The following is a 20,204-nucleotide window of genomic DNA, read 5'->3' as shown; positions in this document are numbered from 1 at the left end:
CCCATTGAATGTCCGGCCCAGAGAAGGACCAAAGCCTGCGAAGGCAATGAGCTGGGTTGAAGGTGGTAGGGAAAGGGATAATGGAGAAAAGGAAATGACAAAATCCAACATGACAAGAGACTCCTTGGCCTCCAGTTTGCTTGGAATGGGAGCCCAAATTACCCATATTCACTCTTACAAAGCACACAGTATGTCTGAGACTGACTGGTCAAATCCTCGGAGTAACTTTAATGCATTAAGTGCAACCCTGACCTGACAGTTTCCCTTTTTATTGGAAATAGGAATACTTTGGAATCTTTCTTTCCTTTTCCAATATTTTTATTAAATTTCATATACATAAATACAGAATTCATAAGGATACTTAATTATACATCAAAATAAGGTAGCACAAAATGCACTATATACAAATCACACTGATACAATCATGGTAACCCATATTCATGATCAATCAAATAAAATAAATTGAATTATGAAATGCAATAATATGGTTAATTATATTATTAAAAAATCTACACCCACTAACAAGACAAAGCTGGTTGGTAAAAAAAAAACAAAGAGTACCTTACCACACTGTGTTTAATAATAATAGCCCAGATCTATATTTTAATAACAATAACAATTCAAAGAGTTTCAAAATACTTCAAAAAGGGTCTCCATAGCATTTGAAAATCTTGATTAGAAACAGAAATCAAACAACGAATCTTCTCTAAATTTAAACATGACATAACATTGCATAACCATTGAGCATGTGTGTGGGGGGGGGCAACCTCCTTCCATTTAAGCAAGGTCGCCCTCCTAGCCGTAAGAGAAATAAAAGCCAGTACCCGCAAATGAGAAGGCTCCAAAATTATAGCTCTTTCCTCAACAATACCAAATAAGGCAGTCAAAGGATTGGGCTTAAAATTATCTTTAAAAAGTACGGAAAAAGTTTGGAATACATCTTTCCAATATTTTTCAAGGCTCGAACATGACCAAAGCATATGAGTTAATGAAGCCTCTCCATTATTATATCTGTCACAATAAGGAGATATATCTGCAAAAAAACAGAGCTTGTCTTCAGATATATGAGCCCTATGTACTACTTTAAATTGTAGGAGGGAATGACGAGCACATAATGATGAAGAATTAACCATTTTGAAAATAGCCATCCAGGTCTCATCAGATAATGAAGTCTGTAAATCCTTTTCCCAATCTTTTTAAATTTTGTCTGAAGGAGCCATTCTCAGTCCCAACAACAGACCATAAATATAAGATATTGAGCCATTATCAAAAGGTTTCAAATTAAAAATTACATCCATTATGTTCTTTTCCAGGCTGGAAGGAAATGTATGTAGTTTAGATCTTAAAAAATCTCTAATCTGTAGATATCAAAAAAAGTGGGTATTTGATAAGTTATATTTCACTGAGAGCTGCTCAAAAGAAGAGATTCCCTCCAACAAGCAGATCCTGAAATTATTTAATGCCTAATCTATCCCATTCTCTAAAAACAGATCGGTCATAGATGGTTTAAAAAAAATTAGAAAAAAATAGGGCTAGAAAGAGAAAATCTCAATAAACAGAAATGTTTTCTAAACTGTAGCCAGATTCTCAAAGTGTGTTTAACCACCAAACTGTCAATTAATTTTTTAAAGATAAAGGAAGAGAGGATCCGAAAAGAGAAATAATAGAAAATTTCGTAATAGAGTTGGCTTCCAAAAAGACCCATATTGGACAATCCTCACGATTGATATAATATAAGCAGAACATGAGATTTCGTATGTTAATTGCCCAATAATATAACCTAAAATTGGGTAGAGCAAGGCCTCCATTCTTTTTAATTTTTTGAAGGTGGGCTTCATTTAATCGGGGTTTTCTGTTCTTCCATATATAGGAAGGAAGAATCAAATCTAAAGAATCAAAAAAAGACTTAGGAATAAAAACAGGTACGGCTTGAAAAAGGTATATAAATGTAGGTAAAATATTCATTTTAATAGAATTAATTCGACCAATCAACGATAAAGAGAGAGGCAACTAATTAGAAAGTGTCTTTTTCACATAATTCATTAAGGTTAGAAAATTTTCTTTGACTAGGTCTTTATAATTTTTAGTGATTGTTACACCCAAATATGTAAATTGTTTTCTTACAATTTTAAAAGGAAGGTTAAAATCGGATGGTATCAAACTATTTAAAGGAAACACACATAAAAGTTGCTGGTGAACGCAGCAGGCCAGGCAACATCTCTAGGAAGAGGTACAGTCGATGTTTCAGGCCGAGACCCTTCATCAGGAAACAATTCATTTTTATGTGAATTCAATTCATATCCTGACAGCTGACCAAAATTAGTCAGTAAAAGAAACATACATGGTAAAGAAGTTGTAACATTAGATATAAAAAGCAATAGGTCATCAGCATAAAGTGAAACTTTATGAATAGTACCTTTCCTTAAGATACTGGTGATATCTTTAGACTCTCAAAAGGAAATTGCTAAAGGTTCTAATACCAAATCAAAAAGCAAAGGGCTCACGGACATCCTTGTCTGGTTCCAATTTGGAGTTTAATTAGTTTAGAATTCTGAAAGTTAGTAAGGACCCGAGTGCAGGGAGATAAGTGAAGTAATTTAATCCAAAGAATAAAATTGGGCCCAAAATTAAATTTTTCTTGAGATTTAAATAGGTAATTCCATTCAACTCTGTCAAAAGCCTTCTGTGCATCCAGAGAAATCACACTTTCTGATATTTCCTTGGATGGAGAATGCATAACATTTAATAATTGCTGTATATTAAAATGGGATATTGATTTTTAATAAATCCTGTCTGATCATCAGATATTATAGAAGGTATAATATTCTCGAGTCTACGGGCCAAAACTTTAGATAGGATCTTAGCATCAACATTGAGTAAAGAGATTGGTCTATATGAAGGGCATTCAGTGGGATTCTTATACTTTTTAAGAATAAGCGAAATGGAAGCTTCATAAAAAGACTGTGGCAACCTATCCATCTTGAAGGAATCAGTAAGGGTAGAACATAAATGAGATATAAGCAATGAAGAAAAAGCCTTATAAAATTCTCCAGAGAATCCTGGAGATTTCCCAGAATTCAATGAACGTATAGCCTCAGTGATTTCCTCCTGAGAAATAGGTTGATCTAACTGCTTTCGATTATCAACTGAAAGTCCAGGAATATTTAATTGGTCTAAAAAATTATTCATTGCAGTATTATCTTTAACAAAATCAAAACTATACAGTTTAGAATAAAGTTCTCTAAGTGTCATGTATTTCAAAATGGTCAGTTGTCAAATCACCACTGGTTTTGCGAATTTCTTTAATTTACTGTTTAGCTATAAAGGTCTTCTATTGATAAGCCAATAGTTTACCAGTTTTTTCTCCATGTATATAGAATTGGCTTCTATCTTTTAAAAGTTAGCTTTCAATTGGATACATTATAAGATCATATTTAGTTTTAATTTCAATATGTCTTTCGTATAGTTCAGATAATCAATCCTGGTATAGGAATGATGGACATGAGAGAAGAATGAATACTCCCTTTCTGCCGGGTGAAAAAAAACACCAGACATCAAGAATATCACATTTCATTAGAAAGGATTGAATAAATAAAGCTGATTTATTTGGAGTGGCTGATTTAGGACAAGAATGATCTAATACTAGGTCTAGACAACAATTAAAATCTCCTCCCATCACTAAAGAATAAAGGCTCAAATCTGGGAGGAATGAAAAGAAATGCTCAAAAAAATCCTGGGTCATCCACATTGGGGGTGTACACATTAGCAAATACAATTAACTTATTATCTAGTTTCCCTGACACTATGACAAATCGCCCATTAGGGTCAGAGACAACTATATGTTGAACAAAAGAAATTGTATTGTCTATAAAAATTGAGACTCCTTGAGATTTTGCTCTGAATGAAAAATGAAATTGTAAACCACTCCACTGATTAAAAAGGCATGCATTGTCACAACTACATGCATGCGTTTCTTGTAGAAAAATAATGGGAGCCTTAACTTTTTAATATAAGCAAAAATCTTATTCCATTTCACAGGATGATTTAACCATTTCACATTAAAACTAAGTAAATTAATATTTCAATCCATTTTAAATACTAATTAAGTGAAGAGTTAAAAGATCTGACCATAAATCCTTCGAACCAGAGAATGAACCATAAAATAAGGTATTCAAACAGAAAATTTGGATGGTAATCTAACCCAGCTTCCAGAGAAAAAAGAAATCCCACTCCCCTCCTCCTCCCAAAGCCAAAAAACTGGCCAAAGAACAGATGGCATGCTAAACCCTACAGACAACCCTCCCAAAGAAATCCTGCTGGCAAAACTCCAATCATTCAAGATTATTATGTTCCTACCAAGAGAAAACAGACAAAATAAACTTAGATCAGAAATCCAAAACATAAGAGGATTCACTTTAACAATTTTGAAAAATATATACATAGAAAAACCTCAAAAAAAGTAATAAAAATATCAAAAATATCAAAAAGCAAAGATATAAATGGTCAAAACATAAGTTTATTAAAACCTTATTCTATCCAACATTAAAAAGATAATTGCTCTTGTAAGAGATATAACGCAATTAATCTTCTGCTTTCAAAAACTTCTGTGCATGTTCAACTGATCCCAGCCATTACTGCACACCATTTTTCTGAACGATTCTTCTGAAAGACGTGCAGGGAAGCAAAGGGAGGGCTTAAACCCTTTGTTATAAAGCAGCAAATAACCTCTTCATATTTGGCACGTTCAGCTATAACCTCCAGTGTATAACCTTCCACGAATCTGATCATTTTCCTGTTGTAATCGATCATTCCTACTTGACAGGTATGACGGATTAAAAGCTCTTTAGTATGAAATTAATAAAAACACAAGATAACCAACCTAGGTCGCTCTCCTGACTTTGGCTTCGGGGCCAGTAACCGGTGGGCGCAGTCCAACTTAGGCACAGGTGGCAATAAATCAGGAAATAGCTGCTTCAGAAAGCTTGTAAAGAACTGCGTGGGGTGGGCACCTTCAACTGATTCTTCAAGACCCAGAATACATAGATTGTTCCTTCTGCTTGTTTTCCAGCTTGGTAATCTTCTTCGTTAATTTTTCATTAGATGATGATAATTTTTTGCAGAGCTTACTCATGTCTTCTAAGTCCACTTCCAGTATTGACAAAGTTTCTTTATTCTCCTTAATTTGCTTATCATGTTCGATTAGAGTTTGTTGAATAGTGTCCAACCGGACATTAAGCTGTTGAAATTCCTCAGAAGGTTCTGTTCTTTACTCTTTAAGAAAATCTTCATTTGATTCCAAAGTGGTTGGAGAATCATCTTTTTTCCTTTGCAGAGGCTTTAGTCTTTCTCATAGACATAATAGAGCAATATTGAGATTTATAATAAGGTTTCAAAAAACTGGTAGGAAACAAAAAGATAGGTAAGGTAGGAGCAAGTTCAAAAAGATGTTACCCATCGGCGGCCAGCAAGGCTCTCCTAGAATCTTTAATATGGTGAACAAATACTAATTCTTCTTCCTCCACCTTCCCCAATCTCCCAGAATCAAAGTATAATTAACATAATACAATTCACCAGTCTATGATAATACTATGGTCATACAACTTAGAAATTGGCCTTTTTGAGACCACATACATGACAACCATCAAGTCTAATTTATAGTACTACTGACCAGATGTATTTAAAGTATTTCATTAATAACTCTACACCTCCCTCTTTAAGTGCATCTTTGACTTCTTTATTGGGAGACCACAGTCAGTGTGGATTACTAATAACATCTCCTCCTCACTGACAAACAACGTTGGTGCAGCTCACTGCTCTACTCTGCCTACACATTCAGGACTGCGCGGCCAGGCACAGCCCAAGCGGTATCTATAAGTTCAACAGTGACACCACTGTTGTTGGCAGAGTTTCAGATGGCAATGAGGAGCAAGACTAAGAAATTGATTGTGGACTTCAGGAAGGGAAGTTGGGAGAAATCACACCAGCCCTCGCTGAAGGGTTCGCAGTGGAAAGGCAGAGCAGCTTCAAGTTCCTGGGTATCAACGTCTCAAACAATCTATCCTGGGCAAACACAAAGGTGGTACATAAGCATCTCTACTTCATTAGTTTGAGCAGATTTGTTGTGTCACCAATGACTTCCACAAACTTCTACAGACGCAAGTATGGTGGAGATTCCTCCTCACCTCCATTCTAAAAAGACACCCCTCTACTCTGAGCCTGTGTCCTCTGGTCTTAGTCTCTCGCACCATAGGAAACATCCTCTCCACATCCAGTTTATAAAGGCCTTTTACCATTCGATAGGTTTCAATGAGATTATTCTTCATTCTTCTGAATTCCAGTGAATATGGGCCCAGAACCATCAGACTCTCTTCATAAGACAGGCCATTCAATTCTAGAATAATCTTCATGAACCTCTTTTGAACCCTCCTCAGTTTCAACACATCCTATCTAAGATATGGGCCCAAACCTCCTCACAAAACTCCAAGTGAGGCCTCATCAGTACTTTATAAAACTTTACATCCTTGTTTTTATATTCTAGTCCTCCTGAAATGAATGCTAACATTGCATTTACCTTCCTCACCACAGGCTGCAAACTAACCTTTAGGGAATTCTGCACAAGAACTCCCAGGTCCCTTTGCACCTCTTTTTTTTTGCATTTTCTCTCCATTTAGAAAATAGTCAACCCTTTCATTTCTTCTTCCAAAGTGTATGACCATACTCTTGCCAACACTGTATTCTATCTTCCATTTTTTTGCACATTCGCCTATTCGTCTAAGCCCTTCTATAGAAACTACCTGCCCCTCTACCTATCTTCATATTGTCCGCAAACTTTGTAACAAAGCCATCAATTCCATCATACAAATCATTGATATATAACATTAAAAAAGTCAGTCACAACACATCCCCCTGTGGAACACCACTAGTAACTGGCATCCAGTCAGAAAAGGCCCCCTTTATTCCCACTTTTTGCCTCCTGCCAATCAGCCACTGCTTTATCTATGCTAGAATCTTTCCTGTAATACCTTGGGCTCATAGCTTGTTAAGTAGCCTCCCGTGTAGCTCCTTGTCAAAGGCTTTCTGAAAATCCAAGTACACAACATCAACGGATTCTCTTTTGTCTATCCTGCTTGTTACTTCTTCAAGGAATTCCAACAGATTTGTCAGGCAAGATTTTCCCTTGAGGAAAACATGTGCCTCCAAGTACCCTGAGACCACATCCCTAATAATTGACTCTAACATCTTCCCAGCCATTGAGGTCAAACTAACTGTTCTATAATTCCCCTTTTTCTGCCTCTCTCCTTTCATAAAAAGTGGAGTGACATTTGCAATTTTCCAGTCTTCCAGAACCATCCCAGAACTTAGTGATTCTTGAAAGATCATTGCTAATACCTCCATGACCTCTTCAGCCACCTCTTTCAGAACCCTGGGGTGTAGACCATCTGGTCCAGGTGACTCATCTACCTTCAGACCGTTCAGTTTCCCCAAGAATCTTCTCTCTAGTTATGGTAACTTCACACACTTCATGACCCCTGACACCTGGAACTTCCACCATACTGCTAGTCTCTTCCACAGAGAAGACTGAATGCAAAATACTTACTCAGTTCGTCCACCATTTCGTTGTCCCCCATTACTATCTCTCCACCATTGTTTTCCAGTGGTCCAATATTCACTCTCACCTCTCTTTTACACTTTATAGATCTGAAGACTTGATATGGTGTTGAGGTGTTTTAAATGTTATTATTTAATTAGTTACATCTATTTGAACAATTTTTGAATTATGTTTATCAGAAGCGTTTAAAACATTTCTAGCTATTTAAGATGCGCAGTTAGCTGGAAAGTAGCTGACAGGACATTCAAGGTGTTAGAGCCTCAGGATTGAACATTTGAGGTCTGCTCTGGTACAGAAATGGCTCCACTTACTGTGTGTCAGCTCAGCAGGGCAAAGTGGAGCAGATGGGCAAGCATCAAGATTGGGCAGAGGTTGCATCCAGGAGGATCTCCCCACTGTCTCACTGCAGAGGTCCCCATCCTCAAGCTGCAATTGCATCAATATATCCTTATTCCAAGAAGCTGAAGGTTTCCTCTACAGTATGGGCATACAGCAGAGCGATAATTCTGCACATCAACCCTGACTTATTTCCAGAAGCAGAACTCAATAGCTAGACTCTTACAGTCAAGAGGAAAGTCTAGAAAAGACAGCTTTGAAGCATTGCAGCTTAAAAAAGAAGTACCCTGTGGGTAGGAAGAGATGTCCCATGAGCACTGAAGTTTTCAGCAAGTAGGTTTCTGAAGTGAGGTGGCTCGAGTGGAGAAAGGGTAGAGTGTCACATTCTCTCCCTCCAGCTAGGTACTCATTGCTGCTCTCTGAAGCCCCTGGCAGCATCTCATCTGATCACTCCGGGGAAGGAGAGCAACAAGCTCAGCCTATGCACTTACCCATGGCAAACTGGAGGTAGGAAGAGGAATTGTCAGGCAGCTGAGACAATAAAGATGCACTCATCACTCCTCTCCAAAACAATTACACTTCATCTCAGGTTCCAAACTTGAAATCACACCAAGCCCCCTCAACCTCCAAACATTACTACTTCTTGTACTTAAAATGTTACATCACTGGCATCATTCTAAGAACAACCCTATAATTTCTGTTAAATATATTATTTAAAAATTACTCTTTACCTCCTTCCCCATGTTATCCAGGGTTCTCCAAAGATTGTTGTAATCCATGTAGGAAAATGGATTCCACATAGGTGGGAATGGACCCGTGAAAGGATAGGATTTTCCCTGAAACAACAAAAGAAATAAACAATCAGTTCTCAACAGGAATTCTGCAGATGCTGGAAATTCAAGCAACATACATCAAAGTTGCTGGTGAACGCAGCAGGCCAAGCAGCATCTATAGGAAGAGGCGCAGTCGACGTTTCAGGCCGAGACCCTTCGTCAGGACTAACTGAAGGAAGCAGTCCTGACGAAGGGTCTCGGCCTGAAACGTCGACTACGCCTCTTCCTATAGATGCTGCTTGGCCTGCTGCGTTCACCAGCAACTTTGATGTATGTTGCAACAATCAGTTCTCCTTGGCTTTTGGAGCTGGAAACACAACCTAATCAATTAAGATACAAATGAGTTAAAATATTAAGGCCAAGATTCTTAAGTGAATTCAATTTGTTATTTGCATAAATATCAAATAATTCACTGGCATTCCAGGTGAAGTCAGAGGAAGCATTACAATCCTTCAATGTGAAAAGACTCCAATTGAAACAATAACGCAGCACAGGTTCTGCTCCAAAATTAACACTTCATTCAAGTTATGAGGAAGTGAATGACAAGTCTCCCAACTCACGCCACTTCCCAGTTTCCAGTGACCACAATGAGTCATGGTTTAAGTCAAAATCATCAAGAACTAAATGTACTGACCCGTGCTCACCAAGACCCAATCAACATTCTTTTAAAGAAAGCTTTCATACTGGGAGCCGTTCCCTGCAGAATATAATGTGTGTTCCACTTTATTGAATCCATCTGTAGAAGATGGAATTGCATACATGACAGCATACAGTTTAAATTATTCTTTATCAAAGTTTAGAATCATACTGTAGAATTCAATTAAGTAGCAAGATGCAGGAACATGTCCAAGTTGCAGATGTAGTGCTCATCAAGGTGCTGTGATATTGATTGTTCAATTGCTCCTAGCAAGAGCTAAAGAAATACGCGACTTTAGATGGTAATCATCTTGTAAGGGATAGGTGTTGGAGAAACGTTAACCAGGATCAAGGTCGTCTCCTGACTGGTTTGATTCTTTGGAGTCGTTAATCAGGTAGTATGTAGATTTTCACACTGGCATGGGTGGGGTGATTGGGAAGGGGGTAAGCGTGCAGGAACAGTTGTGGAGGGAGCGCTGTTTTTTTTCACCTCCTGACAGATCACATGGTTCTGGCTTGGCAGGAGGTTGGTATCTGAGGGATCTGTAGATCATTCCAGTTTGCTGATTTTCATATCCTAAAGGAGTATTCGGGTTACAGAAGACCTGACTTAACGAAAATCCAACTTTATGCAAATTTCCACAGACTTTGCTCTCAGGTACTTAAACCTGTTCATCAGGAAACAATGCAAAGATTACCCAGAGAAATAATCAATGTCTTCTCCAAACTCTCCTTCTGGTAAGATTTTAAACCCTGAGTCACCTCTCATAAACGCATACTTTATCTTATTAAAATGCAAATGGTTTTGTTGTTGACTAGCAACCCCCTTACTCATCCAGGGAGACATCCAAACCAACATTTAGGACATTCAAACATGAACATATAGGATGGAGACTGAAAACCTGGTTGAACGGTGCTACAACAACAACCTGTCGCTCAACATCAACAAAACCAAAGAGCTGATCATTGACCAGAGGAGGAGGAAGCCAGAGGTCCATGAGCCAGTCCTCATTGGGGCAGTGGAGGTGGAAAGAGTCAGTAACTTTAAGTTCCTTGGCACTAACACGTCCGGGGATCTGTCCTGCACACAAGTACCATCACAATGAAGGCACAGCAGCACTCCTCGTTCCTTAGAAGTTTGCGTAAGTTCAGCATGCTACCAAAAACTTGGACAAACTTCCATGGATGCAGTAATTTCTTTTTAGGAGTTGTGCTTTAGAACCATCTGAATAATCTGGCAATTTTGCAGTCTGCCGTGGATTTGGCGAATTGGACTCTCAAGAATGCAGTCGCTGGGATGGCCATTTCTGAGCAGACCTTAGGCTGGATAGAAGCATCGGGACCCGGACCTGAGAGCAAAAAATGAACCAGTGATTCACCAGTTTAAGCGTCAAGCCAGATTAAAAAGATTGAGGTGCCAAGGCCAAGGGCAGAGGACGAACTAGTGTTCAGCTCACTTCTCCATGTCAGCCAGAAATCCCCCACCTGAGCCGGCCTGGTCTGCCTCTCTGCTCGCTGCTACCTTCGGCTGGGAGGTGCAGGAGTATCGGGTCCACGCCACCATGTTCAGGAGTAGTTGTTGCCCTGTAGCCATTGGGCTCCTGGACTCTCTTCACTCGCCTCAGAGCAGAACTGACTCTGCAGCCGTGGACTGGAGCTATCAGGCTCGTGGACCCCTCTTCACTCGGCTCAACCCTGAACGGGCTCCGTGGCTGTGGACTCACTTTCGGGGACTCTGTGGTTCATGTACTGTGTATTATTGGTTTACTGATTTTATAGTTTGCACAATTTGTTCCTTTTACACAAATTGGGCACTCCGTCATTTTATTCTTCTGTGGGGTTTTTCATGGATTCTTTTATGTTTCTTTGTGGCTGCCAGCAAGAAGATAAATCTCAAGGAATACAAATTTTGATAATAAATGTCTTTGAACTTTGAACAGTGGAGAGCATCCTAACTAGTTGTATCATGGCCTGCTGTGGAAACACCAATGGCCAGGAATAGAATAGGCTACGGAAAGCGGTGGATGCAGTCCAGTCCATCACAGACGAAGCCCTCCACCCACGGAGCGCATTTACATGGAGCACTGACGCTAGAAAGCAGCGTCCATCAGGGAACCTAGGCCATACTCCCTTCTCACTACTGCCATAATGTAGATGGTGCAGAAGCCTTAGGTCCCACACCTGCTGGTTCAGGAACAGTTATTACCATACAACCATCAGCCTTCTGAAACAGCGCGGATAACTTCACTCACCATAACTCTGAACTTGTTCTAAACATACTTGCAAGGGCTCTACAAATCATAGAATTATTATTTTTTTTATTTGCATAAATTATCTTCTTTTGCACATTGTCAGTCTTTATTTAGACACAGCTTTTCATAAATTCTATTGTATTTCTTTATTATTCTGTAAATGCCTGCAAGAACATGAATCTCAAGGCAGTGCATGCTAAGATTTACTGTACATACTTTATTAATAAATTTACTTTGACTTTGTTACAGTTCACTGTCTAACAACTCTTATGATCCACTCCTTGTGAATTAGTGCCCATTACAATTTTAGAGGAAATACTTCATACTTTATTGTCACCAAACAATTGGTACTAGAACGTACAATCATCACAGCGATATTTGATTCTGCGCTTCACACCCCCTGGATTACAAATATTAAATATTAAAGATATTAAACATAGTTAAAATTAGCAAATATTAAAAATTTAAATTATAAAGCATAAATAGAAAATAGAAAAATCGGAAGTAAGGTAGTGCAAAAAAAAACGAGAGGCAGGTCCGGATATTTGGAGGGTACGGCCCAGATCTGGGCCAGGATCCGTTCAGCAGTCTTATCACAGTTGGAAAAAAAGCTGTTCCCAAATCTGGCTGTACACTGTACACTGACTTACAGAAAATTCAGTTTATGGACAGTCGTCATGAATAGAACCCATACATGACCAAATCCTTGAACTGAAAATCCTACAAGTAGTATTGGATACAGCCCAGACAATCACGGGTAAAGCCTGCTCCACCATTGAGCACACCCACACGAAACATTGCCGCAGGGAAACAGCATCCATCATCAGGGTCTCCCATCACCCAGGACATGCTTTCTTCTTGTTGCTGTCATCAGGAAGGGGGTACAGGAGCTGGAAGATTCACACCAGCAGGTTCAAGAACAGTTATTACCCCTCAGCTATGAGGCACTTGAACAAAGGGGAAAAGCTCACTTGCCACGTCACTGAAAATTTCCCACAACCAATGGACTCATTTACAATGACTCTTGAAAGAACACAACAAGCACCAACCCACAAACACTCTGCTCTCGCACAACAAACTGGAACAGGAACAGTCGATTAAAAAAAACAGAATATAAAAACCATAAGATTGAAAATGTCCAGAGTCCATAAATGTAGAACCATGATATCCTCCTACGATATCACTGACATTCATTGAAAGAGAGGGGGACCACACAAGGTGGAGAGGCCTACCTGCCTACCACAGTGAGCCACACAGAGATAGGCTGCTCATGTTCTCCTTACCTGCAGCAATCAAAAGGAAGGCAATTGGCGCTGAACTCTCCCTGGTTTTCCACATTTGCCTCAACGTCTCAATCTTCCTTGACTCTTCAATCAGCAAATAATGGACGCTTTAACCGGTGAAGTGGAGTCGATCGTCGACTCTTGCCCCATCTCGAAGTTTCTTCACATCGAGCCCACCCGAATATGTGCTCGCTTCCCGGAACTTTCTCACAGACAGCAAAGCGTTGGATCATTCAAAAAGCTCCAAACTATAAATAGTAGTTTTTTTTTTAAATCGAATTTATTGAGTATGCTCTTAATAAAATAAATTTCTGGGCTGTATACATGGAGACATTTATATACTTTGATAATAAATTTAGTTTGAACTTTGAACTTTAAGATAACTAAATAAAGTCAGCAGGGACACCAGGGGGCACCATAGAATCAGTGCTGCAAGTGAGTGAAAGTCATCAAATGAAGCTGGAGCTTGTTTTTGATTAGAAACATCCAGCATGGAAGCCAGCGGAAATCATTAGCATTCTGTTTGTACTGCTAATCTCACTACTGACATCCCTGCATGCAAAGACATGTTTTTCAGACTCACAGCACGCTAATCAAGATGTAATCAATAGACTTGTTGACAGGAAGTTCCTTGATGCATAGAGTAGAAGCCTATCAATTGTCACATACTATTATGGTGAACAACAGATTCCGATGTTAATCAATTTTACAAAATAAGGAGAAGAATGGGACTGGAAGAAAGAGAGAGGGTAGGGCACACTGTAGCACAGCTCGAGCTGCTGCCTCATGCCTCCAGTCACCTTAATGCCATCCACGTGGAGTTTGCATTTCCCCCTGTAGTTACGGTGGCTTCCCAGTTTCTTCCTGCATCCCAATGACGTGCATGCTGCTTCATTAACTGGTCACTGTAAATTGCTGGTAACGTGGAGTTGAGTGATAGAATGCCAGGGCAATTAATGGGAATGTGGGAAGAATAAAGTGGGTTGAGGATTAGTGCAAATAACAGGGCTTGATGATCAGCGCAAACTTGAAGGGTCAAAAGGGGCCTTCTTCCACTGTGCTGCTGTACCTCCCTGCGACTGGCAGGAATACATATATATACGCACACTCGCGGAAGCATGCAAATACACTGGCTCACATTTCCAACTTCACTTTTAATTAGGCCTACAGCATCTTCAGAATCATTGCACATCAATCTTAGTCCGTCTCTGTTCCAGTTTCCACCTGACACTACACTGACTGGAGCTTCGAAGACAGGACTCTGTTGAAAATAGGCAGCAGTCTGACAACACAAAATCACAGTCCTACGATACCGATAGGACATCACAGAAACATTCAAGGACTAAGCAAAGTTCAAAGTTCAAAGTAACTTTATTGTCAAAGTTGTTATTGAGTAGCTCGCCGAGCTGGCTGGTTAGCTTGCAGACATTTTGTTACCCAGCTAGGCAACATCATCAGTGCAACTTTGAATGAACGAAACATCTGCAAGCTGACAAGCCAGCTCGGCGAGCCACTCAACAACAGCATTCTCAACCCGAGCTACAAATCTTTTCCAAAGTACATATATGTCACCATACACAACCTGGAGAGTCATTTTCTTGTGGGTCCCACAACAAATACAAGAAACACAACAGAATCAACAAAACGCCATACTCACAGGGCGGACAACAACCAATGTCCAAAAAACAATTAATAGTGCAAATAGAAAAAGAAAATAATAATAATAAATAAACAATAGAGAACATGTGATGATGAGTCCTTCAAAAGTGAATCCAGTTCAGTGGGAACAATTCAGTGAGTGAGTTGAGTGAAGTTACCTCCCTTTGTTTCAAGAACCTGATAGTTGAGGGGTAATAACCGTTTCTGGACCTGGTAGAACAGGCCCTGAGGCTCCTGTACCTTCTTCCTGATGGCAGCAGTGAGAAGAGGGCATAGGCCTGAACGGTGGGAGTTTTTGTAACACATTTTTGTTTTAAAACAGCATTTGTCAAATTTACTCTTAATGCTAAATTGCAAATAATTTTACTATATAAAAATACCATCAAATGCACTTAGGAAAGCAATTAAAGGATTTAGTTTATGGTAAAGTCAGAATCCTTAGCACCAATAAAATATCTGATATACAATTTAAACTCTAAGAATTCCTTTCCACATCATATGCCCAAATTGCAATATCTGTTTTACTAAGATTACTCTTCAAAACAGTCTACTTGGTGAATTCCAAGGGATTAATTGCACTTGATATTTTTATTTCTATATCAAAGTCGTGCCATGCCAACTGCTAAATAATTCAAGAAAAACAATGTTCTCTCTTAAAGAGACTCCTAAGTTTATCCTGCCACTAATATCAAATCTCTAAGGCAGTGCATGAATAGAATTATTATTTTACTTTAGAGTTACTATATTATCTCATTCTCCCTGCTAAAATGAATGTCATCTGCATTAAATGCAGGAAGAGCTTAGGAGAGTCAATGGCACCTGACAGCAACTCCTTTGCTTGCATCTTCAGAAACAACTATTTCCTTCTTTAATATCTCTATTTTTCCCTTTCAGGGTTCTTCTGAAGATCCTGACCTGGAGTACACGCCGACTTCGGTTCTTTGCGGGATTGGGACCCACTCTCGGGGTTTCATGACTGGCCGTTATTCGATATGCTAAGGATGCTGCCTAAGAGATTAGCTTGACTTCGGAGTTCTGGGATCTCGTGGCTCTGGAGATGGGCGGACCGAAGGTCAGTGTCTCTGCAGGAATCCAATGTGTCGTGGGAGACGGAAGATTGAAAGCAGCGAACTGGCTGTGTGCCCAAAGACCCAAGTTCTTTGGGTACAGAGCTTGGAAAAAGTGACACAACTGACTGTTAACATCGTAAATCAGTGAGTTGTTTGTTATGTCTCCTCTCTCGCTGAAAAACGGAGACACCTCTTTCTCCCTTATTAGGGAGAGAGAGACAGAGCCTGTGGTATGTCGAATACCGGGTGAATGTGGAGTCTTTGAGGTACTGCAAGTCTGTGTCTTCGCTGATGCTTTGCTGCACGCTCGAGTGCTCAGTGGTGGGTGCCGATGCTTTTTTTTTGCTGGGGGGAAGGGGATTGTTGCTTGCTGCCACTTACATGCGGGAGGGAGGAGGAGCTGGGGGGTACTTTGGGGTTCTAACATTTAACTGTCATTCACTCTTTGGGGCACTCCCCTGTTTTCATGGATGGTTGCGAAGAAAAAGTATTTCAGGATGTATATTGTATACATTTCTCTGGCATTAAATGTAGCTTCAAAACCTTAAATTTCAGCTGCTATGTGTCTGCCATTTCACCAGTTTATACAGTACACTCTACTACACTTCCTGCCTTCATTAATGTTTACTAGATTTACAAGCTTCATGTTATCTTTATGACTATATACCCAGATCTGGGTCATCAATATACAACTACAAAGAGCTAACATCTCTGCAATTTCAAGCTCAGCCATCACCAGTTCTCTCTTCATTCCCACAGTCAATTTCCTGCTTCTGCACCATTACCTCCAAAATCATCAAAGGAAATATCATTAGCTAGCCCCAGCCCATCATCCTCCACTGACAGTTATTGATTTACACTCTGGCCTCAACTACATCAGCTAAGCACACCTCATAAATTTCTAAAAATATGTTGCTAACACCCACCTCTCTGGAATGAGAAATAATGAGGGTGAGCATTAATCCTGCGTAACAACCATTTGCACGTAGATTGGCTTAATCAAATTGTATGTGGTAGCCCCAGAGATGAATTAGTGGATTGCATTTGGGTCATTTACTAGACCATTTATTATAAAGCTGACCAAGGAGCTGGGTAATTGGTATCTAGCACGTGCACTGGGAAACTCAGAAGATTCCACAGGAAGTAGTGATCAGAACATAATAGAATTCAGCATAAAGTTCAGTCTGAAACAGTTGTGTTAACCTGCTTGGGTCACTCCTACATTGCACTCCAAATCTGATATATTTTCCACTGGCACCAGTTTATCCTATGCCATATTTAAAGACCAAGCTGGAGAAAGTTGTGAACTCAGCCAGCTCTGTCAGGGGCACTAGCCTCCCCAACATCCAGGACATCTTCAAGGAATGATACTCAAAAAGGCAACAACCATCATTAAGGACCCCCATTACCCAGGGCATGTCCTCTTCTCGTTGCTACCATCAGGCAGGAGGTACAGGAACCCACAAAGCTACCTCACTACCCATTTTCATCTCTTTTTACACTATTTAAATATATATTTATACTCTTACTGTAATGTAGTTTTTATTATGTATTGCTTTGTTCTGCTGGTGCACAACAACAAACTTCACGATGTATGCTGGTGATACTAAACCTGATTTTGATCTGTCCCAGACTGTTGCTGGAACAACAAAGATGAGATGGGTCCTCGATTTAAAGTACGTAAAACTAATGCCCACAAAATGTACTATCATATTGTTTATCAAATTTTAAATTAATTGATATTAAATGATAGCATGAAATAATTTAATGATACAATATCACATTGGATCACTGTTCCTTCACAAGGTGATAATCATATCAGTTGTAATAGTTACACTTTGGGTTCAGCAATATGTTTTAACTTGTTCTTCCTTGGCATGGGGATGACATGTATTCATTACTAATTAATCAGAACTGAGTTATTGCTAATTCATTTCAGAGTCCACCACATTACGGAGTCAGGAGACCCACTTTGATAAAACTAGGTAAGGATTGGGGGACTGCATCATCGAGCACCTCTGCTCCATGTACTACAAGTGGAACTTCACAGTGGCCAAACATTTTAATTCCAATTCCCATTCTGACATCTCCACCCATGGCCTTCTCATGTGCCACAGTGAGGCCATCCTCAGGGTGGAGGAACAACAGCTTATATTCCATCTGGGTAGCCTCCAACCCAATGGCATGAATATCGATTTATCCTTCTGGTAAACAAATTCCCTCCTTCCCTCTACTTCTATACCCCACTCTTGCTCCTTAACTCTTCTCACCTGCCTATCACCTCCACTGCTTCCTTTTCTTCTATGGTCCACTCTCCTCTCCAATCAGATTCCTTCCTAAGCCCTTTACTTTTCCCACCCACCGGCTTCACCTATCACCTTCTAGCTAACCTCCTTCCCCTCCCCACAACTTTTTATTTTGGTGTCTTTCCCCCTTCCTTTCCATTTCTGAAGAAGGGTCTCAGTTCTAAACGTTCCACTGATGCTGCCTGACCTGCTGAGTTCCTCCAGCATTTTATGTGTGGCTTTGCATTTCCAGCATCTGCAGAATTTCCTGTGTTTATGATATACTAGGGTAATGATGTCTGATTTCCTTTCTTGAAGGACATTAGTGAGTCAGGTTTGTTTTATGGACATCGTTGATCAATAATGAATTTATATGCCAGATTGATTTAATTACTTGGATTTAATTTTGGTGGGAAAGTGTTGGTGTATATCTCTATAAGAACAAAGGAGATTAAAACTGCAGTAACATACATCAAAGTTGCTGGTGAACGCAGCAGGCCAAGCAGCATCTATAGGAAAAGGCGCAGTCGACGTTTCAGGCCGAGACCCTTCGTCAGGACTGCAGTTTTGGTTCTTCGAGCCTGCAACACCATTCATCAAAAGTGTAGTAGACATTCTACTTCATTACCATTTTCCCCACACTATCCCCTGAAGAATCCCTTGATTCTTTTCCTATCCAGAAATGTATCAATGTCTAAATGGAATTAACTCAACAACTGCACCTCTGGAGCCCCGCCACTCCACATCACCCTTCACTACCCCAGGGTCTCCAGGTGCAGAATTCCAGATATCAGATCCAGAACTGGGCCCAAACAGTGCAACAGAGAACCTTCATTACTTTTTCACAGTGAGGAGCTACCACACAAACAGGTACTATGCTATCGTTCCATGTACAAATCGTTAATTTCCCCCCTTCATAGATGATGAGAATTTCTAACAGTTTTTGTACTTATTTAGTTTCCTTTTTCACATACTTTCAAGTGCAAAGTAAATTCTCTTCATCTCCGAAAAAGAACTTAAAACTGATTCTTTATAATATTGCTCTTTTCACCACACAGGTACTTCAGCAAAAATCAACAAAGGAAGGGGAAAACAGCAAATTTTTTTTCCTTGTTAGAACCTTCCACTAATGTTTATGGTATTCTGAGACTATAGACAGCATTCATTACTGGAAATGTGATAGGCACCAATTATCCAGCTGACTTAAACTATTCAAGACCCATTCTTTAACCTGTGTTTTTAAGCTTTCATCTCATCCACGTCAAATCGAAGTTTTCAGACCTCCTGCAGCTAGTGCATCTTGCTAATAATAGAGGCATCACGCTAATTTAAATTGCTTGCATTTCTTAAAAAAAAACAAGCTTCTGGTGCATTTGTTTCTTCCATTTCATTTAATGCTCTGCTTTACTTCCTAATCTTGAATGTTTTCTATATAAATTTTTCCTCAGGTATGATCCAGATTTTACTAGAAGGGCAGAGTCCAGAAATGCAGTGTGTGCCCACCAAATGCAAGAACACACGCCCAGCCAAGCACTTTGAGAAGCTTGTAAAATGAGGCTGACTCAAGTTATTCGAGTCCTACTGAAGGCCTGCACTGGTTGGAAGACGGGGAGCCGTGGTCTTTGGAGATGCGCAAATAACAAGTGGAAGGCAGTGGGATAGTGATTACAGATGCAAGGAGGAGGAGGAAAAGAAGAAGAGTTGGCAAGTAAAAGTTGATAGACTTTGGCTGATGGGCATTGGTGATTGAGATGGAGGCTCAAACGCGTACACCACAGCAGCTTGTAGGTTGTGGAGGAGGAAGCAGGATGGAGTTCACGGGAGGAGTGGGAAGAAAGAGAGAATAAGTTAGTTGGATTTCTGGGGTGAATAATCATACAAGCTTGGAGAAAGATGTGTGTGGGAGAAGAGCAAAGAGGCTGTGGGGCAGAGAGAGAGAGAGGCAGAGCAGGTCTGTTGCATTGGGCTGACAGAGTGAATTTGGGAAGTGAGAGAATGAGCTGGGGAAGGCAATCCTGATCAGGAAGCAAGGCAGTTCACAGAGGAATGCAGAACATGTACTTTGCTTGTACAAAGAACAAAAGTGTTCAGCTGGGACATGTAAAATTGCCTGTTAATAAATCATGTGTCTGGCACTCTGGATTGTCACTATAAGGCAAGCTGTCAACATCAAAAACCTGATGCAAATACACTTGTACAGTTTTCCCCACAGGGAGATTGCTGCAGAATAGTGGATTCATT

The 20,204-nt window shown here is 39.9% G+C and overlaps 1 protein-coding gene across 1 annotated transcript in view; it reads right to left on the bottom strand.

The window, feature by feature from the left end:
• Positions 1 to 20,204, bottom strand: part of mao (monoamine oxidase) — a 181,332-nt gene that overhangs the window by 64,829 nt on the left and 96,299 nt on the right. Inside the window, exon 4 of the mRNA XM_063050778.1 lies at positions 8,677 to 8,781. Within this exon, the coding sequence (XP_062906848.1) occupies positions 8,677 to 8,781 (105 nt within the window). The remainder of the gene's footprint in view (positions 1 to 8,676; positions 8,782 to 20,204) is intronic.

Source organism: Mobula hypostoma, chromosome 6, assembly GCF_963921235.1.
Source record: "Mobula hypostoma chromosome 6, sMobHyp1.1, whole genome shotgun sequence".
In the NCBI taxonomy this organism is placed as follows: Eukaryota; Metazoa; Chordata; class Chondrichthyes; order Myliobatiformes; family Myliobatidae; genus Mobula; species Mobula hypostoma.
This window is presented reverse-complemented; position numbering and strand designations above follow the sequence as displayed.